Raw genomic sequence first — 24,298 nt, 5'->3', positions numbered from 1 at the left:
AAAAAGAACTTTATTAAACTACTGCTACTATAAAAACTAAAACCACTAAATCCTGGATGAAGACTTTCCAAAACCCCCCTCCTCCTCCCACCTAATTTCCAAACAAACTCAGCAGTGAGACACCACCCAGGATCTTGATCAAGTTGCCACCCTTCAGATAATCAAATACTCAATTTTTCAAGGAACACAGGAGTCTCTCCTGTGCCACAGACCCCCAGAAAACACAACTGCCACTCTTGTGTCTCCATGTCAGGCATGGCAACCGCCCGGAGAAAATCTGCCATGGTGACACTCTCCTTTCCATGTCACAGTGCTCTCACCACCGTGCATGGACAGACTGCTCACAGGGCTCCTTTAAGGATGCTTTGCCATGGACCAAAAGAGACAACAGTTCAGTTTCTCATCTTGGGACTACAGTCCCCCCCATTTTCCCCTGGGGCTGAGGGTCCAAGAACAGAGGTCTTCTTCTCCTCTTCTTCTTCCTTGAAGATAGAGGGCTTCTCCACACCTTCTCCAACTCTCTTCTGTTCTCTCTACTCCTCTGCTGGTAATCACTGAAGCAGGTCTCTTGGCACACCAACGCACCACCCTAAGTGCAGCTTCTGTCAGGAGAATTTGGTTCAGTCTATGGCTAACAAGAAAAGTCCAGCTACCAGCCACTCCATCATCTCCTTCCAATTCAAAAATTTCTTCTTCTATCATCTCGGATCCCAGACTGTCTCTCTTCTACTTCAAATCAAGGAGGAGTAATATTTTACAAAGCCTTCATTTCTCAGGAAAGGGTTAAAAGTTCAGACTCCCTGGATGGCTGAAATCTCTGCCCAGCAGCAGATTCCCAAGGCCAAGGCTGGGCACCTTCCCCCCACCTCCTTCTCCTCCTCACCGGCAAAGTTACAGGTGCCGTCTGGACTATCTATCTCTTCCCTCTGGGGGGGGATGACAAAGACATCTCCGCTTCTCTCCACCTTTCCGTCCACAGGAGCTGGCTCGGTTCCAGTCCTTCTACCCCTCGGCTCACCTCGACCAGGCCTCATGGCTTCCCCTCCCCCACCCAGCCCCATGGCTGGGCAGGGGAGATCTGCACAGCACCCTGACCAGAACCAAAGAGAGCGAGCTCTTGGGAGTTCCTGTTTTTAACCCCCTGTGTTCTCAGAGGCGTATCCCTATCTTCAGTGGTCACTCCAGGTGCCAATATCCAAACTTGACCACTGATTGGTTTGACCCAACTTCCTGAAAAAATCACTTCCATGTCAAACCACGACATCACCTCAAAACCAGGCTGCAGACAAAGCAGGGGCATTTACTGCCTTTTTGCCTGTGTCTTTAACATCAGTGAGTCCTAATCTCTCTTTTGGAAGGCTTTGATTAGGGAAATTATAAACTTCCAGCCAACTCTTGAGCTTGAGACTTGCTGCTCCAGCTGGATGCATATAAATTTATGTGGCCCAATGGGACCTACCCCAGTGTACTGAAAAACCTGGCTAATGTCATTGCAGAAACTCTCCCCATTATTTTTTCAACAATGTTTGGAGTCTGGAGAGGTCCCAGTCAACTGGAAGCTTAGCAGATGTTCTCCCGCTTTTCAAGAAGTGTAGGAAGGAAGATTTTGGTAATTACAGGCTTGTCTCACTTCAGTGACTGGCAAAATGATGAATAAATTTATTCTGAGAGTTAGTGAAAAATACCTGAGACACAATACAGTCATTAGTCATAACCAGCATTGGTTCATGAGGGGAAAGTCCTGCTCCACTAAATTAATTTCCTTTTATGACAAAGTCACCCATCTAGTTGTCCAAGGAAAGGCAGTAATGTGGATTCTTTGATTTTAACAAAGCTTTTGTTACTGTCTCTCACAGCATCCTTTTGGATGAATATCAAGAACACAGCTACTCAAGTTCATTATATGTTGGGTGAGCAACTGGCTGACTCAAAGAATGGGGTCGTATCAGGCTGGCAGCCAATCACCAGTGGGGCTCCCCAGGGATAAATTTTAGGCCAGTGCTCTTTGGTGTTTTTACAAATTATCTGGATGTGGGAATTAAATGTATATTAAGGAAGTGTGCCAGTTATACTAAAGTAGGAGGAACTATTAACTCCCTCAAGGGTAGAGAGAATTTACAGACAGATGTGGATAAATTAGAGAGATGGCAATCATCAACTACATGAAATTCAACAAGTGTCAAATTCTAAACCTAGGACAAAGTAATCCTTGTTATATAAAATTGGTGGATGAGAGACTGAAGAAAAGCAAAGAAAGAGATCTATCTGATGGTTTAGGTAGATGGCAAGTTGGAGATGAGTCAACAATATGCCCTGGCAGTCAAAAGAGACAGATGTGTCTTGGGGTGCATCAAGCACAGCACCATCGACTGGTCAAGGAAGGTGATTTTTCTGCTCTACAGTGCACTGGTGTAGCCCATCTCAAGACCTGTGTGCAGCTGTGGGTGTGTGCCTAGGTACAAGGCTATCAAACTATTAGAGTGTGTCCAGAGGAGGGTGACCAAGGTGCTGAAAGACCTCATGGATTAGGCATTCAAGAGCAGCTGAGATCATTTTGTTCACCTTGGAAAAGGGAAGGTTGAGAGTTGTCCTTATCAGAGACTACAGCTTCCTCACAGTGGGAAGTGGAGGAGGTTACTCTTTTACTCTGGTGATCAATAACAGGACATGAGGAAATGGAATGAAGATTCATCAGGGGAAATTCATATTGGACATAGGAAAGTGTTATCACGAGAGTGGTTGGCCACAAGAACAAGTTTCCCAGGGAACTGGTCACAGCACCAAGACTGTCAGAGTCCAAGGAGTGTCTGGATGATGATCTTAATCATATGGTTTAGGTTTAGGTAGTCCTGCAAGGAGCAGGGTATTGGATTAGATGATCTTTATGGACCCCTTATAAATTAGGACACTTTATTATTCTAAAATGAGGACAGAGGATCTGTCCCATGAGACAAAAATGGAATTTACATGTTTTCTGGTTTTGTTTACTCAAAGAGGAACCTGTTTCCTTGCAACACTTACTAGTTTAGCAAAACTGGCAACCTTGAATATTTAACAAGGTGACTGCAACACAGGCATATCTTTTAATATTTGTAATTCAAAAGTATACTCAGTAACTTGCTACTGCTATACTAATGCAAGGCCAGTGGGAGGTAAGCATCAGGCCATTAGATGGGAAAGCATAAATTCATGAATGTATAGGAAACATTATGTAGTTTACTTTTTGAATGTTGCTTGTAAGTCCTTATTAAAAAGGACTTATTTTCATTATTTTAGATTATTTAGAGTAGGGGAATTTGGGGAAATTTTTATCACTGAAAAACCTTTTCTTCAAACTAGCATAATTTTTTTGTATTATTTTTCTTCCATTTTCATTTTTAAAAGCTTGATAATTCAGGTAATCTGAAATATTTAAAGAAAAATAGCATTTCAGAATACTTCTTTTGTTTCTTCAAACAGAAAGTCTGAATACAGTTGAATCATGACCTTTTTTCTAGGATGCTGCTTGTAGAACAAAGGGGTTCTACAGTTCAATGTTGTAACAACAGTCATGTAAATTTAAATTTTGCTTAACAAGTTGTTCATAGCTCAGAGAGGAAGAATTTCAATGTGATCCCTACTAATTTACAGAATGGCATAAATCAATATTAACATAAGATTATATTGAAGCTAGTTTATAAATATCAATATATTAAAATAGAAATTCAGGAAATAATTGGGGGTGGTGGCAGTAAGAAGTAAGATTCTTATTAGTGAGCGGCTGGTTTTGGCTTTCTTTTCTGAGAAGAATATTAATGGAGTTTTTGTCATATGGACTAAACATATATGACAAACATTGAGAGAAATAAATGTCTGTTCATATGTGTCTCACACAGTATTTCCAGATGGCTATAGTGACAAAATAAGGGTCCTGGTCTAAAATCAATAAGATATCAGCCTTTAAGATATCAGATACATCTGCAGATTTTTTTACTTGACTGTACTAAACCCTTGCAAAGGTCTCTGATAATAAATTTTAAAGTATGGATTAAATTTTTTCACCAAAAGCATCCAGTTTCTGTAAAGACATTTTTCCCACGTTCACCACACCGCACTTTGTGATTCTAGTTGTTACAGAGGACTTGACACCTTGAGTGACTGGCCTCACTTTCTCAACTCCCTTGACATGTGTCAGCTGTACCTTCACAGATGAGGCTATTCATACTTTAGTGCCTAAAATGTTTTTCAGTGCCATGGGACAAGGAGCATCGTGGGACGAGGAGGACACTGCTATCTGCACAGCCAAAATGTGCCTTGCTATCAGTTGGATCAACTGACTCAGCTTGCAAGCTTTGCTTCTTAAAGAGTAGGGGGACAAAAAAAAAAAAATAGAAATATTAAGAGGAATGCACTTGCCTGCAATACTCCTTCCTTTCCCCCTTTCCCCTCCCTCTCCCCTTTCCTTTCCCTTTCCCTTTCCCTTTCCCTTTCCCTTTCCCTTTCCCTTTCCCTTTCCCTTTCCGTTCTCCGCTTTTCCTTTTATTGTCGCCTCTCCTCTCCCTCCCCCCTGGCTGTCCCCGAGGGACACGGCGTTCCCGAGGCCCTTGCGGGCCGGGCGGCGCGGTCCCCGCCGTGCGGGGACGCCCCGCGGCCGCGGCCGTGCCGCGCCTCTGCACACAGTCACCGCTGTGGGAGGGCCGGGCCGCGCCGCGCCTCTTCCACCTGCCCGCGGCTTTAAAGTTGCAGCCGGGCGGGACGCGGGATGACTCGGGTCGCGTTCTGCCGGACGCAGCTGCCGGGGCGCGTCACGGTCTCATACACGAAGCGGGGCCGTTTTTCTCCCATCGCCCCTGCCTAGCCGCTGTTGCCTTTCCCGGGCGGCCGGGGAGGAGGCGGGAAGGGCTGGTGCGCCCGGGAGATGCCCATGCCCGCCGCGGGTCCCCCGCGCGGCGCATCCACCGTCCCCGGCGCTGCCGCGGTTCTCCGCGCCTCCGCGCCTCGGCAGCGGCAGAGCGGGCGGGGGTAGTGCCGCCGCTGTGGCCGCGGGCCCCCACGGGGCGAGCCATGGAGCCCGGCGCCCTGCCTGACCTCCGCGACGTCGAGCAGAAGCTGGGGCGCAAAGTGCCCGAGAGCTTGGCGCGGCCCCTGCGCGGGGAGGAGCTCCCGGCCCGCCCCGCTGCCGCGGCCCCCGGGCCCCGCCGCCGCCGCGCTGCCGCGCTGGCCCGTCTGGAGACGAAACTTCAGTTCTTGAGGCAGGAGATGGTGAGTAGCCGGACGACGGCCGCAGCCCTTCCGCACCGCCGCCTCTCGCTCGGCAGCACCGGCGGCGGCCCGGGACGGGACTGCGCTGCCTGCCCCTGCCGGCCGGCCCCCCGTGGGAAGGTGGTGCTGCCTGCCCTCGGAGCAGCAGCCAGCAGCCGCCGCGCATCCATCCCCGGTGGGGCCAGGCGGCAGCGAGGGCTCTGCTGCCGGCTGGGAGAGCGAGGCCGCTCGTCGGTGCGGCGTAGAGCGAGGCACTTGTCGGCTATTTCCTCGCAGCGGGGCAGTTCGTCAGGGACTCGTAGTTGGCTTCTGTTCCTGTCAGCTCGTTAGAAGTACTGAAAGCTGGAGTATCAATAAGAGAAATAAGGCACCATACCGTTGTTGTAACTGCATTTTTTGCATTGCACCTGTTTCCTGCTCATGGCTAACACGTAAAGATAGACAGGATATTTTCAGGCTGGAAATTTGGCCTGGAATTCAGAGACTTGATTGCTGGACTTCAGTCATCAGAGACATAATTAGTTCCAAACAGGCTGCAGATGATGAAGAGTAATTATTGAAAAAAAAAAAAAAAAAACAAAAAAAAAAACCCCCCAAAAAAACCACTATATCTACTTTGGTTGAATGGGGTATTTTCTTCTGCCAGTGATCTGTGATAGGAAGGACTATGCTGTATGTAGTTCAGATCCTCTAACTTGTTTACTATCTTAGTGCAAGTGCTCGTCCTACTTTGTATGTCACCATCTCAATAAATTTATTTTGCCATGAAAGGATGCCATAAAACTGGCTTTTTTTTTTCTAAGATAAACCAAAAGGAACTCTTTGCAAGCAAGTGATGAAATGATTAGTGAATACTCAGCAGATATGACCTTGACAATGGAGGGCACCTCAGCTATGTGAGCATAGATAACTTCCATTTTTATTAGTGTGTGTTATGTAAAATCCAAAAAGACACTTTTAGTAGCAGTTCTTTCCATAGCTCCTGCCACTAAGCTTATTTGAAAATGGGATGAAATTTGATTGGGTTGGGATGGGGATTTTTCTGGCAATGTGTTGAGATAACTTTATGCAACAGTCTTGGAATTCAGCCATTTACGGCGAATAAATCAATATCATTCTATGTGAACAAGTTCAATGCCATACCACAAGTCCCTCTGCAGTGCTATATATAGGAACGTAGTTGCATGAGTTAGTAAGGGTTTTTAAAAAATAAGAGTGCTGGGCAAAAAGGGGAAGAGAATAGATATTCCTAGAGTTAGTAGCAAAGATGTAAATGTTAATCTTGAGGTGTAACTTAGAAATTACACCTGGTGTTGTATGGCTTCATATTATTTAAGAGATCTCCACAAATCAAACTGTCAGTGTATTCTGTGGAGAATTTTTAGCTACCTTTTCGTACCTAGACTGGGCCAAACAAGAAAGCTGGAGAGAAGGACTTTTGACAGCAGCATGGAGTGACAAGATGAAGGGGAACAACTTTGAACTATAAGAGGGTAGATGCAGAGGTATTGAGAAGGAGTTGTTTACTCAGAGGGTAGTGGGGCCCTGGGACAGGCTGCCTGAGAGACATTGTGAGAGCCTTTCTGCTTGTCATTTGGAAGGTGTCCCTGCCCCTGGCAGGGAGGTTGGAACTAGATGATCTTTAATGTCACTTCCAACCAAAGCTATTCTGTGATTCTAGATTTTAGGGTAACGATCACTGGGAATTTCAGTTTTAACATTGAGTAAGACACTATCTGCTTTTCTCATGCTTATTTTTTAATTTTAAGCTTGCATGACGGTAATAAAATGACCTCCGGGTAGCTTATGCATGAGATATTAGACTGCAAAGGAAGTAAATAAGGTAGCCAGAGTTTTTGACAGAACATAACCATGTCGAGAAAACTAGGCCTACTAGTCCCCCTACTAAGGGAGGGGGACCTAAGTGAATTGTCCATATCACCTTTTCCTTTCAAGCTGGTCTCTTCACTTACTTCACACTTGCAGATTTCATGTCACGCTCTTTCTTTTGCCTCTTTTTCCTCCCTGCATCCTTTTCTCTCTTTTCTCTCCCTGCCATAAGCACAAACATGTTTTAGTCCCTCTCTTGTTTTTTGTCACTTCAACGACTGACTTTTCTTATCTGAACTAATTTCTCATGCTGAGTAAGAGGAGTTAAGTTACAATGCTTTTTACCATTTCTGGTCTGTATATGCCCATTAAACCACCAGTACAAGGACTAACTGTGAAGTATGGTACCCTGTCTATACACTTCCCATGCTTTCATCTGTCTTCTGTAATCCAGTGTGAAAGTGAACTACCTTCCTGGATTTTTTTCTCTTGTCTCTGGCATCTTCAGGATTTTCCTCAACCCCAAGTGTTTCTTCAGCTTCTTAATCTGTCACATTCCCGTCTGTAGTTTTCTTAGTGGAAATATTTTATAAATTTAAGAACAATATCAGGTAAAATTTGTGGTTACTTTCTATGTTTTTTTCCTCTTTTTTACTGCATATAATTTCTAAAATGCAGCTAAAACATCTATTTTCTTTATTCATGCCTTTTTCTAATGCATTATTCTTTGGCTTTGCTGCAAGGCATAGGAGGTCTTGGACATCTATAGCTGCTGCAGTAATAAACATGCAAAAAATGGAAACAACTAGAAAACCAAGTGTCATGCATTCACCTTTCTTTTTTCTAGTTGTACAATGTTGGCAGGCTCTACAGCTTACTCATTGAATTTTGGATAGACCTACCTCTGTTTGTTACTTGCTCATTCCAGACTTGAGACAAACTTTTTGTAAACATAAAAACCCCAAGGTTATTCAGGTCCTTCTATTCTAGTGGTATATAAAAAAAGACAATGTTTGACTTGGAAATGCTGGGTTTCACTGTGAGCTACAGTACCTGACAAATTGATGGGGTGTATGTGACAACTGTCCATCTGCCGGGTGAAGGACTTGAGGCTTTCCCTTTATTCTTTTAGATTCTTTTGCAGTTCAAAATGGTTCTTTTTACCTCAAGCCTGATTTTGCTAATGGCCACTGAAATCACACACAGAGCACACAGGGAATCGTTCTTGAAATACGAAACTGCTTGGGCCAGGTTTACTTACCTTTTCTTATCCTTCATTTTCCCATGAAGGCCATGATGGAGACTACATTGGATCCTGAAAACCTTTGAGTTATAAGACCATAAATTAGAGAACAAGCAAGATGTAATTGCCAGTGTGGATCAAAACACTGTGCTCTGGTCAAACTTGGGTGGAATGAATACCTCCCACTATCTGACCCTTGATTCAGTATGAAATTTGTCACTATTAAAATCTTTCTTCTTAATGGTCTTTTAGGTGGAATGTTCCACTGGGGAGTTGAACATAAACCTTTATAGCTGCATTCTTTTTTCTAGTGTACCATGCTCCTGAGGACACCATTCAACACATGCACCTTCACTGCAGTAAATAGTTTGCGAGTCTCATTCTGCAGCCTGAAATGATACTGCTTGTAAAACCTCATTTCTCCTGCACAAGTTCTGAGGTAACTCAAAGGGATATTTTCTTTAACACTCAAAGAAAGACATTGGGTGTTTTTTTTTTCCTTTTAATTCAAACATTTCCTAAATCAACTCTTAAATGCCTCTTTGCAAGCTAGAAATTTAAAGACCGTAAAGCCTGTGTTACATACTAAAATTTTAAAAAATGTTTTACATAAAAATATTTAAGGCAGGAAATAAAAGCTGTATCTTGGAAGTGAGGGGTGGATGGCAATGCTGGGACTTTTAATGAGATTCCTTCCAGTGAGCATTGTTAAGAATCAGATTTTGTTAGTGAGTCTGAACATCCAGCTGGGTATAATGAGTGCAGCAGTTTTTAGACTGAAGGATAAATAATCCTATTTTCAAGGAGCTGAGCATGCTAAAGCCATTTAAGATAGAGGAATATTCCTCATGCTAACTCATTAGTTGAGGTTTCTTCTCCTTTGTTCTTCTAGTTCAATTTTAGTATAACTATTTTTTAAAGGCAATTAAAATTGATCCCTGACAAAATGAAACTGGAATTAAGGCAAATGTGACTATTACAATGGCAATCCTTCTGGGTGCTTTCGATGGTTTGGTTTGTCTTGTTTTCTTTATGTTTTTTTTTTATTGGTTTTGGGGTTTTTTTAACTATCCCTAGCACAGTAATGAAGGTTCAGGTTGGAGGACAGAGCTGTTGTAACCATATTCTACCAGCTCTAGAGAGTCTGACAGACTTAATATTTGCTCAGATTTATTAGACCCACAGTTGTGGAGGATCAGTATTTATTAGTTTCTTTTAAGGACTGATTTTAAAAAGTCTACAACTGTGACTTGAAATATCTCCTTAACACATGCTGTAGGTGCAGGCTGCTACATTAACTATTTTGTAGGATAACATCAGTTGTCTTAACTGAAGCCAAGATCTGGCTTCAGTGTGTCTCGTCAGCAATGCAAAGCTGTGTATCAGATGCTGGTTTTTGGTAAGATTAATTGTAACTTTTGCTTAAAAACTTGACTGAAGATAAAATCTTAAATATAAAATTACTATGCAGGTGAGTTTGATTAACCTTTGTTTCTTAATGAGCTTGTTATTCAGTGAATCCTTGAAGTGAGGCTCTTAGACAAAAAGAAGGCATACAGAAATAGAAACTAACTTGTTTCTCCAGGTCCTCCTGAAGTTCACTGAAAAAGGGGTTATTCCTCTATCTTGCTAGCAAGTTCTCTCCATATCCTCCAATTTGCATGATGTAGTAGAGGAGTCTGTAATTTTTGCGTATAATGCAGATTGAGCAGTGATCATAACAGTGACTCATGTTACAACGGTGTTGTAGATTAATCCTTAGGGAAAATAATAAAATCTAATAAGGAAAAAATGCAACTTAATTATAGTGCCAGAACTTTGCCAAGTTTTCCATCTTTTCAGATCATCTCTGGTAGGATGAGCTGACCAAGGTTATTTAAATCAATGCATATTTAAACATATGTTTTGACTGGCAAATCTCACTCAGTGCCTGGCAGAAGGATTTGAATTGTAGAATTTATGTTTGTTGTTACTCAGCTTTAGCTGCTGCATGGCCAAGAGTCCATGAAACCTTGCTGGTACCTTAGCAAGCAGCCTAATTGTGAGATACTTCAGTACACATGCATCTTTCTGGTGTGAATCATCACAGCAGCATCAGGAATACTAAAGTCAAGACTCAGTTAGACTGCCCATGTACTGTGACACTTTTGCCTGCTTTTTTTGCAGAGAGTATGTATTATAATTTCATTATTCCTTCCTGATTACTTTTCTAAGAGTAGAACCATTGAAGTTGATTTTTGAAGTCTGATTCCTGACATTTTGTAATGAAATTTTGTGAATACTAAACCACTTCTGCACAGAGTTGTTCAGTTTATGATAACTTTTAGCAAATAGATTATAACCTGTCTGATGAAATCATCATAACAGCATGGCTTTCACAGAATACCCTGGGGTGGAAGGGCTATTTCATAGAGGGACTTTAGAAGACCATCTGGTTTCACCTTTAGAAGGAAGGAGAGTCTGGGTGACATTGTCAATCACCCTGTCCATCTTGAAAACCTCAGCCGTGTTAACTGGGGAGGTTGATTGCCTTCAATCATTCTTGTTATTGAGTGCCTTCTCTGAAAATGTTGAGCTCATATTAAGGTGAAACTTCTCCTGGTCCTCTTTGTATTAGCCCAAATTACTGGAATGCTGTGAGGAGATACTCCTATCCCCAAGACTCCTCTAGGGAGAAAAGACCTACCTCCTAAAGTCTTTCCTCCTATGGCAGATTTTCCAGCCCTTTGATCATCGTAATTTTGTGTGGATGCTTTTTCTTTTATGTGGTTACTTATGGCAACAATAAATTAAAATTACCTTTTGTGTATGAGCAGGAAAAACTTGAAATGCACAATACCAAATATACATGTTAAGCAAAGGTGATTGCCAACAAGTGCATTTCTGCTCTTCAAAACTTTCTTTTTCCTAACAGCAAATAGTAAAAGAAAAAGAAGGGATTTTCAATTCATATTTTAAAGGTTACTAGATTATTTGTCTGTTCTCTACCCTCAAGGTCAAAACCTAGTAAACTTTCCACAGTGGATGTGTTTATTTTCCATGTGTTTAATTTCTCTCCATGTCGTGGAAGGGGGGCTGGTTACTGGAATCTGAAGCAAATGAAGATGAAGTTACAGGAGTAAAAAAGACAGAGGATCTGAGCTGCTGAAAAGCAATTGGAATTCAATTAAATTGAATGCAATTTCTCTGATGTATTTAACTTGCATTTATAAACATGGAAGTTATGCTTACTGTATGTAAGCAGTTCAAAAAGATGGTTCTCACTTTACTGTTTGTAATGATGAAAAGCTCTGATCAGAAAATTACAAGACAATGTCATAATAAAAGGGAAAGTTTTTTATTGTGAAGACAGACTCTTAGCCTTTGCTATCCAGCCTTACTCACATAGATGTGACTTCTAATTATAAGTTTTTTCCTGTGGTGGAAATCTTAGTGATAAGTAACTGGAAGCTGCTCTAATTTAGAGGGTGACCAAAACACATCCAGAGGGTCCATAAGCCGTCTTGTATTGCATCTTTGAAAGATAAACAACATAGTTCAACTTTTCAAGCTTTTTTAAATCTTGAAGGATATTGGGACAGTAATTTATTTCACAGGTCACTTGTTCTGTGTTTCAGTGCTGAGTCCCTCTGGTGCCTGCCTGCAGATGAATGTGTGGAATAAAATGTGTCTGAGAATACTGCATTCTGGTTTAGCTATGAACCCTGTCTCTTTATTGGTACAGAAGGAAACACAGCTAAGAACTATAATGCAACGAGTGTTTCCAAGCTCACACATTTTTACCCCAAGATGGAAAAAAATAGAACAGCTTGGTTGCTTTGTATTTTTCTTTTTTTTTTTTTTTTGGTCTTCCTACAGGATTCCCATTGGTTTAAAGAAGTGTTGTATTTGAGGTAGTTGCACTGCTCTTGTTAGCTCAGACACTTGCTTATGAGCTACAGCAAACAGTGGACATTACTTTCTTAACATTCAGTTTAAAAGACTTTTTAATTTTAAAACTTCAGACTCAGACCTTGATCCTTCCAATAATTATAAATTACTAGGGAAAAAATCGTCCTGACACCAAGGAGGAAACAGAAGCATTTCTGTGGAAGGAGGAACAGAATCTGTACTGTTTAGCCACCTCTTTAGAAAACTAGTGAAAATTATGTAGACAGGCCTCTACTTAGCCCTGGTAAGGCCATATCTGTTGTGCTGTGTGGGGATCCATTTGGGGTTTTCCAGTTTAAGACAAGGAACTACTGGAGAGCTGGTCTAGCAGAGGGCAATAAAGATTAGTAGGGGTCTGGAGCATCATCTCTCTTATGAAGAAAGCCTGAAGAAACTGGGCCAGTTTAGCCTGGACAAAGGACAGCTAAACAGGGGTCTACCAATGTCTTAAGGGTGGCTGTCAAGAAGATTGGACTAGACTCTCTTCAGTGGTGCCCAGTGGCAGGATAAGGGACAATGAAGACAAACTGACATACAGGAGGTGCTATCCAAATATAAGGAAAAGCTTTTTTACATTGAGGATGACTGAGCACTGGAACAGGCTGCCCAGAGAGGTTGTAGAGTCTGCCTTTCTTGAAATTTTTAAAACCTGCCTGAACTGGATCCTGTTGAACTTGCCTTAGCAGTGATATGGCATTAGATCAGAGGTTCTTTCCAACCTCAACTGTCCCGTGATTCTCTGATTCTGAATATCTATCTATCTATCTATCTATCTATCTATCTATCTATCTTTCCTGGAATGAGATTAATATGTATCTTTATACATGTGCCTGGAAAGGCCACATTGAAAGGCTGGAACATCCTTTGGAGTTTGGCAGCTAATACAGACCATTTTCTTTGTTAGACAAAGGCAAATGGTGCATGTTTAGAACAAAGTGCTTAATAATGAAACAGTGACAATGTAGGGGGGTTAGGTTGGTTTTTGATGTTGAAGAATTTACATGCTCCTTAGTTACCACCTGTCACCAGTTGGTGTGACTGAGGCAGGGAAATGAAGGCAGGTTGCTGGTTTTCCCATAACCAGATGAGGTAGCCATCTGTGATGATAACTTCATAAAGCTGCTTAGGCATTCACCAGTGCAGAGCATCAGTCCATGCATTTCAGACAAGAAAGAAAATGCAACCAAAGAAACACTATGATCTTTAATATTTTGTAATTTTTTTTTCCTTCATTATTATTAATTTGTACTCTGGTGAAGTTTAATGACAAGATTACTTCAGAAGAGCTGTTACCAGCTCTTTTCAAATACAACCAAACTTCTCTAGTCCAAATCTGCTGTGTTTTCCTTGACTAGTTCTCTCTTTTCCCTGGTTACCCTTGATTATTCAGAAAGGCCATATTTGTCTTTTCCTAGCTATGTTTTGCAAGTCTTGCACCTTATTTTTCCTCCCCAACTAGCTTAGTAGCTAGTACTTCCTCATAGAAGAAGAAATGAGAAATGCAAGTGATGACCTTGATTCCTTCTAAAGTTAGTCATACATCTGATAACTGCATTGACAGCTATGATTAATATCCTTTGCAGAACTAGAATCACACCACAATTCCCCCATGCTCTTCTATGTAGAAATCTTTGCTAAGAACAGGTTTAAGTATTAAAAAAGCAATATGACATGAGCAAGAGTTGTTTAGGAGAAGCTGAGGGCTGCACTATATGGTGTAGATAATAGTTATTGATCAGAGAAAGCATCAAATAATGTGGAAAGAAAATGTTACCTAGAGTGCCTGGTCTTGTCTTGTAGTTTATAGTTCATGACTGGTTACTTTTACTACCTTCTCACTTCCTTGCCTGGAGGCATAAGATGTGTGTTTGTTTAATTGTTAATACTTATTGATAATCACACCTTGTGACATCTGGAATGATTTGCCTTGGTGTGTTCTGTGGGAAATAAAGGGGTCTGTGGGTTTTTGAGCCAAAAGGGCTCAAAAGTTACAGCTGGTGTAATTCTCAAAAGCCTGCTCAGCTCGTTGTACTGGCCAATTTCAATATTTCAGCTTGCTAGAAATGGTTGTAGCCTGTTTGCTCCTTGATTTTTATTCTATAGATCCCAGATGCAGGTTAGCTGCTAGCTGTTTGGTACCTTCTTAGTGGATGAGAAAGAACTAAATTACTTATTTTTTGTAGATAACTGGAGCTTTAAAAAAGGGTGTTTTTGTTTCAAAGACTCAAAATAGGCAATTTCATGTTACCTAAAGACCTCAAACTTGCTAGTACTTTCAGAGAGCTATAAAGACTATGTAGGGATCATATTTTAGAAGGATGGTGATTACAGCACTAAGGAGATTTGGATGAGGAAAAATTAAGCTGAATTTGAAAGACATGGAACTTCAAATAGGTCACAAAGTGAACATAAAGAAAACAAAACCCCTTAATTTTTAAGATACTAACTCATTTTTATTCAAAAATTCAGCATGGAAACATAACACTCATAATGTTTTAATAGGGGAAGAATTCCAGTTATCAGCTAATCAGTTTCTAGGACTACTAAAGCATTTTTAGGAGCACATGTGATAATTTATAATACCAAGGCTGTCTTTAAGTTCTTTTTTATTTTTATCCAGATAAACCTTCAGTAAATAGGACTGCAGGTTGCCTATAGTAGAGATTTGATTGTTGGATTAAAAATATGCTTTCAATAGGATATACACCACCTCCAGGAACACAGAATTGTTTCAAACAGATTTCCATTTTGAATTCTGGGGAGATTCAGGCAAAGATTTTCCTTTTTAATTGTATGTGTCTCTCCAGTGGTATTGTGAAAGCAGACCTAAATTTCAAGAGCTTTCAGATTACTCCCCAGCATTACTATTGTTGTCTCTCAGTTGTGATTTAATGAAATAAGTGTTTTGATGACTTTTTTAATAGGGTTTTTTTGGTTTTGATTTTGGTTTTTTTTTTTTTTAGGATTTAAAATGTTTTCAAACTTTGCTGTTATCTCTATAAAGGCAGTATTTTCAAACTTTGCATATACCTGTAAGAAAACCCTATTATCTTCTTTTATTTTAATTACATGCTTTTGAGTATATTTCCACAGTGCCAGTATTAAAAGTAATTTGAGTATATTTCCACAGTGCCAGTAATTAAAAGTAAAGGGATGAACAGTATGGACTGGTTATTACATTTTTTCTTTTTTTTTGCATATGTTTCTAAGACTATGTTTTGGTCAGGACAAACATAAATGAGGCAGAGAGTGAAATCCAATGAAAAAAAAGAAATTACATATGTTCTTGAGCCCCAGTGCTGTCCTGTGTCGATCAGAAGACACATGCAGTCCTGCATTGTGGCTGGTGTCCAGAGCACTTCATAATGATGCTGTGATCGTCCATCTGCTGTGTAACAATTTCTGACACCCACAGCCAAATATTACAGCTTCATATTGACCTGAATGTTTGCAATGGAGTTATCTTATCTGTCGACTAATGTGGGTCCATAATATGGATTGTTCTGGACATGTTCACGTTTGTCATAGTAGATACATTTCTAAGGTCAGATGATTCTTTTTTGACAGTAGTTTGAGATATTTGGAAACATTCAGTAAAACCTTCCAGTAGGATTAGGAGTTTTTCTTCTTCGCAAATCCCTACATTTTCTCACTGCTTTATTTTCTGTTAATTCAACTAAACTTTAAAAGTGTCAGGATTTTCCTTTTGTATTTTTTATCCTCCTATGATGGGATGTTTCTCTCTTTGAATTCTGTGGTACTTCAATTTATTTAAAGAGCTTATTTAACGTTTGTTTTATTTAGACAGGAGGTGAGGAAATTAACTTTTAAAATTAATTAACTTTTTTTTTCCTTCTACTTGCTCTCAGTTTTGTGTCATGTTTCCTTTTGACAGTCATTGTCATATCTACTTATGAGATACTTAAATAGATTTGTCTTTTTCACAGCAAAATTAAGAGATGACCAAAAAACTAAAACAAAAATATAAAAATATACTTTCCCCCTTGGGCATTTTTTATTGCACTTAAGCATACAAGATACCTTAAAAACTATGATGTTAAAAGAAAAAATATATTCTACTGATCAAATTATTCATCCTAATCATTGGTATGTTATTATCAAAGGTATTAATGCACTTGGCAGGCTGCCCACACGTACTGCCCAGACAAGGACCATGCATCTTTCAAGGCAGTGAAAAAAGGCCTTGAGATTCACCTTTTCTGTTTTTTCAGAGAGAATATGACTAAACAATTGCACAGCTTGGTGGTATGTATTTTCCTATGAGTATAAGGGAAACAATTAGTATGCATAAAATTAAAACGTTAAAATGGAGAAATGTAAATTGCCAATGCTGTAATATCCTGTATCAGATGGTGACCATATTAACATAATATGTTGTTCATATATTAGCAAGAAACGTCCTTGAAACCTACTCATTGAGTTATTTACTCTCATTGCCTACTGAACTAACTTGCTGTCTCATGAAGTTGCTCTGCTTCTTAATTATTCTGGTGTATTCTCCTACATTATTCCGGTGGGGGCTCAGACCTGACTTGCCCACTTCCTTGCTTCAGCTAATGGACTGGTAAGCTCTCCTTACAGTAAAATCCTTTTGTGGCTGATATGGAATCACAAGGTCTCTCCTTTTCCTTCCTAATTAAAAGTCACTGTGCTTAGAGCTGTGTTATGTGGCTGCCAAATTTTACAGACAGGCCTGTGGAAATATTTATTGTGAGGACTTGGTGAAGGATTGCAGTGGAAATGCAGGAATTTGAAGCAGGACAATGACTAGGCCAGGGCCTCTGTTTGAAGTAGCTAAGGGTGCAGACAGAAACTGAAAACTCAATGGCTACTCAATTTATGAGCAGCTGGGAGTTCAACAGTCATAATGAATGCTACCTAAAAGATCTGATATGAGGGTTTTAACAAATTTGGAATCTTCAGAAAACAATCTCTTGCAAAATAAGTCAAAAATTAAGTGATCAAAACTTCTGTGGTCTGCCACAATATTTTTATTGTGACTCATTTATGGAAGTACAGCTGAGAAAGGTCAGTGTAACTTAATCACTTTGCAGAAAGAAAGTAGATCAGTGAACCATAATTAAAAATCTACAACGGATCACAAAAATTTAGCTTTTGCATATATATGTTGCTTTTTTATGTGTTTTTTTTATATGCTCCCTCTGAAGCTCCCTCTTCATTGTCTGAAGTTTACCACAAGCCTAAAAATCAGGAGAAAATAAATGGGTAAATGATACAGCAATACATTGTAACACAAGTCCATGCTAAAAGAAACAAGATGCAGAAAAAGCTCTTGATGTACATTTATCACTATTGACTGAAATTTAATTTAGCTAGCTCAATGTGAGATAAATCACAGTCAGAGACAGAGGGCATAATGATAAACCTTACAGCACCTACCTTGACTCCAACAGTCTCATCCTCTCCCAGGCTTTAGTCCACATCTCCATTGTTTTAAGAGAGCTTATATAGTGTTTCAGTCAGGCTGGTTGGGTTAGCTTGAATTATTGTGGTGTCTGAATTTACCACAGTTAGTTGGCTTTGCTGTGGAGTGCATGTGGCACATTCCCACAATCAGTTACTGTTCCTCTGGTGCACAGAATATGCCTTCCAGTTAATGACAGCAAACTTGTTTTCTTACTCTCTGTCATGTAAAACTCCCTTCATTTTTAAAAGGAGATGCTGAAGATTCAAATTCAGAAGTTCAAATTCAGAAGTCAGCCTAGGCATTCTAATTTTTTTTATCTTGATCTGGAAATACCATTGCCTAAAGCAGCATAATTATAATTCAAACACCTTGAATCAGTGAGGCAATTTAGAAGCAGGCAAGAAATTTAAAGACATGCACATGCATATGTTTTAATTTATATAGGATGTAGCTGCTGCACAGCCTATAAGCCATGTTGTGTGTTAGAGCGGATATTATTTATTATTTGTGGTTTTATTTTATTTTAGACATGTTAAATGGTAAAAAAAAAGAGCATCTCTTTTACTCATTGGTGTTGAAAAGCTGTTGTAGTATTACTTTCAGCTTGCTCACCTTCAAATGGCATGCTTCATGCTTTGAGATGGAGGCTTATAAACAAATCCTGTGTGTGTCTCCAGACTTATCCCTGTTGTAAACATGTTAACTTGGTAACTCCAGTTAAATAACACTTGAATTCACGTATTCTGAATTTTGGATTTTGAATAAGTTGCTTATGGTATTTTAGCTTGTTATGGTCTCATAGAATTAGTCAATGAGGTTTTATTGACCAGTTTTTTATCCTTATATGTCTTCTTACTATATTTGTATCTTGATAAAACTTAAGTAATTGCCAACCACTGTTTTATTTTCCTCACCCTCATCTTTTGTCTTGTAAATTAATTTCCTTAGTTACTTTAAAACTTGTTCTTCAGTGTTTGTAATAGTAAAAGTAACACCAGGAGAAAATGGAATAAGGTTAGCTTTTTCAGAAGAGACATCTCAGAGTGAAAAACAAACTATTATTTGGACATTGATTGTTAGATGTTTCTTAATTGCATCTGGAATTAATTGATGGAATTTACTATTATATGAAAAGCTGAGGTAATCTCCCTTTTAAAAATTAAAAGGGACCTAGGCATAGCTGGCAAGCTCTTCATCCTGAATGATAAGGCAAATAGAAGAAATTTAATAGAAAAGCAGAAAGCTATCTGACACATCCTAGGAAATGGAAACAATAGTAGCACTAATACTCCTGAACCATAGTGGTTATGCACATCTGTTTAGTATGGAAAAGTTCTACTGGTTTGAAATTCTGTTTGTAAAAAGTGTGATGGAGATGGGTGTGGTAGTGTTTAGCCACAGATGGAATTGGCTACAGTTAGTTTCATCTAACCTCTCCCCATGTTTTGTTACCTTCTGCAAGATTTCCCAGGCCTGAATCTCTGAGGGACTTTCCCAGGAGTACTTTATTTTGCTACTGTTTCCATCCACTTCTGCTTATTGTGGAATTTGTGTCCAAACTCAAGATGTTTCAGAACACAGATTCCAGAGCAGCTAACCCTAGATTCATTTTGAGATTCTGTGCAGAGCAGAGCTTCTGATCTGAGTGACTTAAATAGCTCCCTGAATCCATTAACTTTAAGACTTTGTCTATTGTGAGGACTTACTTCACTGTGCTCTGGCTAAAAGACTTATCCTGAGAAAAATATGTTATTATTTAGGTCCCATTAATTATTTTCCTTTTATTAGTAGACTCTTTATGGCACAGAACATAAAAGTTTTGAGAAAAAATGAAACTGAAATGATTTAAATAAACTTAGGGATATCTCTACCTCAAACCACATTTTATGGTTGTCATTAATATCCCTGCAGAGTTCCTGTAATTAGAAGAAGCAGCATGTGAATCCAGGAATTTAAAAGAAAGTAATGTGCAGGAAGAATCTAGAGTTTCAAACAGCTTATTTAACAATAAGCTGTTTGAACAATAAGCTTATTTAACAATAAGTTTCAAACAGTATATTTAACTGTCATTTTAGGTTTTCCATTTCTAGAGGGTAAGGTGACCCATTGTGTTTGGTACTGCCTGGAAGCTATGTCTGCAGAACATGCAGCAGCAAAAAACAAGGCTGTTTTGCCCAAATATGTGACTTTGATCCAAAAGCTAAGTGATCAATGTACTACTTTGCGTGACTGCCAGGAAGCGATAATTTTCTTTGTTAGCAGTCCTGGTCATTAACCGTTTTATTCTAAAGTCAATAACCTAGTCAATCTTTCTCAGAAATAGTGAATTATATTAAAAAAGAGCATGAATATTTGTGTGTCTCTCTGCATATATATGTATTGCACAAAAGTCCTTATGTTTGTATATATATCAATTCTCTTGAACAAATTATGAGTGTTTTATATATTATTACAGAAGACCAAAGGAAAGGAAGAAATTTTGTTAGAACAACACATATGAGAAGGAGGCAAAGACAGGTGTTTAGTCCAGCTATTCCTTCCAGATTAAAGTTCTGGTTATTTCTGAATGCTAATGTGTGCGCTTACACTACCAGAATGTGTTACTTGAAAGATGCTATCTCTTTAATTTCATTATTTTCTCCTGCTGTGACTAGCTCTTAATGTTAAGCATTCAGTATCCTTCTTGTGATCAGCAGTATTGCAAATATACAGAGCAAGACTAAGCAAAAACATATAAAAGTTAACCTGTAACAGGAAATTAGTTTTTACTCTCTTGTAGTTTTCTTTGTATGCCATAAGTTTTTGCTGAGGACTGACCCATAATAACACACACCTTCCTTATGGTGGTCCTGTGCTCTAGCTTTAACTTAAAGGACAGCTATAAAAACTGTTCTGAAAAGACTGTTGTTAGCTATGACACACTGTTTAGATTGCTCATGAAATGTACCTGTTACTGTGCATAACAAATGGAGCTGTCAAGCATGGTGAGATTTTATTGTGTTTAGTCCTATTAGCTGAACTGTCTTGGACTGACTTGTTTACTCCAAAAACACTCCAACACTCCAACAACTTCCAAGATAAATGGGTTGCAGCTACATAAGTGAGTAAAAGCTAATGTGATTATGGATGTGCTAAATCACATAAGGGGCAAAAAATGTCATTTTGCCATTTTTGTGTTATTGAACTGATGATGAAGTAAACCATATTAAAGAAAGATGACACTTGTTAAACTACTTTTTAATATTTGCTTTAGGAAAAGCACACTCTTGATATGTCAGATATGGAATGACATGGTAGCTAGGAGGAGGATGATTTTAGTACTCAGGAATGCAAAGAATTGCTTGCAGTAAGGTTATTCCACAAAAATGCTGAAGCTGTTGCTGTATTTAGAGAAAAGAAACGATTTCCTGTGAACTGAATCTGAAATATATGAGATGTCTCCATTATCTAAAAAGGACTGTTTCATTTGAGTCATGTTGGTGCTAGTTCTGTTAAACATTTCCTTAATAAGTCTTTTGGGAAACTTGTCTCTGAGCATGTTTATATTCAGCAAGTTGCTGAAGTCTCTAGTTGCATTTGAGAAGTTGGGTAATTTACTGCTTTTGTGACAGTCTGGTTGCCGAGCAAATGGTTTATAGTGATTTATTGGTTAGAGTAGAGGAATTGGCTTGGGCAGGAGAACTACAAAATGGTCAATCTGTTTTCATAACCTCACTTCTGAAACAATGATAGATGGGCAGTATTGTTAAAACCATGAATGGTAGGTAGAGCTGTTTTGCACAATTCCAGGTTATCTGTGTTAACTTTTGTGATACTGGATTGAGAATAATTCTGAAGTCATTCTGGGACTGGGGAAGGAAGCTGGAACACATATGATGGTTACAAAGGCAGTCTATTACTGGCAAAGCTCGAAATGTCTTTGCATTGGGTTGTTCCTGACCTGTAACTAAGCATGCACCAGTTTCTCACTCACTCTCCTTTCCTCTTCCAGTGGGATCGGGGGAGAGATTTAGAAGAACAAAAGTGAGAAAAACTTAGATTGTAATAAAGACAGTTTAAAAATGAAGGAAATAAATTAAATGAACAAGTGATGCAAAGTCAGTGACACACCATATCCCATGAGCAGACCAAGCCAGCACCCAAGCAACTGCTGTATAGGAAAGAGTAAATGCACAGATTTTATTGCTGGGCACAACATTGTATGGCAAGAAATATCCATTTGATTAATTCTGGTCAACTGTCCCATCTCTGTCCACTCCAAGCATCTTTCTTAATCCCAGTCTACCTGCTGAGGGTGCAGAGTGAAAAACAGAAAAGGCCTTGATTGCACTCCCTGCTCAGTAGAAGCTGAAACACTGGAATGCTACTGACATAGTTTGGTCACAGATACAGAGAACAAAACCATAACAGCTGCTAGGAAGAGTCCTAGCTGGGTCCACTACAATCTTCTGCAGTATCTAAGAGAATAAAAATACATTAAAATATTTTTTGAACAACTGTACAGGTCAGTGTCAGTGACATTTGGGATACTGAGAAGATTTGATTATGAAAAGGATAGTGTTCAGATTATACTCTTGGCAAAACAAGATACAGTTTTTGCTTCCTGAGAATACTCATTCTGTTCCAGTCCATTGTGTATGAACAATACAGGTGCTATTTTTCTGTACAATTGTGGACTTGGAGAATTGTATAAAGTATCTATTGTCTGATGTAATAGATCTTACTTGTTTTTTCTTTATTTTTCAGTTGAGTAAAGACTTTCAAATTTTCAATATGGCACATAAGACAGTGTCTTTTATTCAGATGCAGGGTCTTTTATTCTTCAGATTATTTTTTCCAGTATCTGTGATGTTTCAGATAAAGAGAAGGAAGCTCTGAATATAAGCCTTGGGTCTCACCTTTATTTGTCAGCTGAAGTGACTTAAAAAGTGGTTTATATAGTTTGCCTGTTAAGGAAAACATTAAGATGGTTAACTCAAATAATCTGTGAAATGCAACACTGTAATATTCCACTGTGCATTACTATTAACACTTCTGTGTGTTTGTATCAACCACCACAATTAAGTGAGAATGTAGGAGTTTGTTCTTAATGTCCACTTTTTATTTAATTAGCTGAGGTAAATGTTTGCTCCATGTCTGTAATACTTGGTTAACTCTGAACTTCATCACCTTCATCTAATATGGGTTTAAATAACTGTAAGTTACAGTTTCAATAAGTTAAAGATTTCAACTCTCAGACATTTATTTAGCAGATTTTCATGTCCACTCAGGAGTAGTGTGAGTAAAAGTTAAACATCCAAAAGCTTCTTTCCAAATTATGCACATCTGAAAATTTTAGGTTGCCCAATAGCCATAGTAAGGATAACTTGGGGTGAATGCCTAGAAATCTGTAGCTGTAAGTAGCTTAGAGTAAGGGTAAATAGAAATGGCTTTGTGTCTTTCCACTCTGATTAGTGAAAGGCTACCCCCAGGAGTTGTCATAGTAGCTGTGTTTCTCATCTAAACAGCGTTGTACCCTTGTGCATACAAATCTTGCCATTGATTATCAGTCCTGTTAATGGAGTGCTTAGGGAGGTTGACCAGGTTCCCACTTGACCTTAACTGAAAGTATTAGTATAGGTTTACTTTGGGGGCTTTTTGTTTGTTTGCTTGTGAGCTTTTTTACTAGTTACTGAAATAGATTTGTTCTAGATAGGAAAGTTGTGATATTTTTTTTGTGTTTTGTTTTAGCCCGTTCAAGCCTGCTCTTTGGCTTGATTATGAAAAGAGTAATTTTTAAATCACTTTTGCCTTCTAGGTTAATCTCCGAGCCACTGATGTGAAGCTTATGCGCCAGCTCCTACTCATCAATGAAAGTATTGAATCAATCAAATGGATGATTGAAGAGAAAGCCATTGCCAGCAGAGGTAGCAGTTTGAGTGGAAGCCTGTGCAGCTTGCTAGAAAGTCAGGAGACATGCCTCCATGGCAGCTGTAACAGTTTACAAGACTGTAGTGATGGATTGGATGGAATATCAGTGGGGAGTTACTTGGACACCTTAGTGGATGATGTCCCTGGTCACCAAACCCCTTCAGATATGGACAAGTTCAGTGATTCTTCTGTCACAGAGGACTCACAGTCTCTACATAAACATCCCAAAATTGATTCTGATGAGTACTACTGTTTTGGTTAATTAGAACAAGTTCCAGTGGGACACAAATGCACTTGTACTTTCTCTTTTTCTTTGCTGCTATTTTATTCATATGCAAAACCCCCAAAGTCCTCTTGGAAGGAGAATATAATGTGATACTTCAATCTATTGCATAACTCTTCTATTTCTTATAATGCATTTTCTCCTTGATTGGTTGGGTTTGTCTCATCCTCCTCTTCCTCACATTTTCTTAATTTATTGTCAGAATTTGTTTTTGTTTTAATTTTTTACAATGCTGTATTTACAAGTCTGTAAAAGTGGTCAAGGAAAAGCTTTATCTTTAAAATGAAACATCAGGGAATAAGTAACAATTTTGTATTTGTTGTTAATAAAACATCTTCTGATAAATATATGTTGTCATAAATTTCCATGACTACCACATCTGGCCTTTCCAAAGAGACTGTTCTTATTGAGC

General features: G+C 39.2%; 1 protein-coding gene across 1 annotated transcript; it reads left to right on the top strand.

Moving 5' to 3' along the window:
• Positions 1-4,668: 4,668 nt before the first annotated feature.
• Positions 4,669-24,003, top strand: LURAP1L (leucine rich adaptor protein 1 like). Its single transcript, XM_068177525.1, has 2 exons — positions 4,669-5,241; positions 23,491-24,003. Exons 1-2 carry the CDS (start codon positions 5,044-5,046, stop codon positions 23,863-23,865), a joined length of 573 nt encoding a protein of 190 aa, XP_068033626.1. The 5' UTR covers positions 4,669-5,043; the 3' UTR covers positions 23,866-24,003.
• The last annotated feature ends 295 nt before the right edge of the window (positions 24,004-24,298 follow it).

The sequence above is a fragment of the Anomalospiza imberbis genome, chromosome Z (genome assembly GCF_031753505.1).
Source record: "Anomalospiza imberbis isolate Cuckoo-Finch-1a 21T00152 chromosome Z, ASM3175350v1, whole genome shotgun sequence".
Taxonomy (NCBI): Eukaryota; Metazoa; Chordata; class Aves; order Passeriformes; family Viduidae; genus Anomalospiza; species Anomalospiza imberbis.
This window is presented reverse-complemented; position numbering and strand designations above follow the sequence as displayed.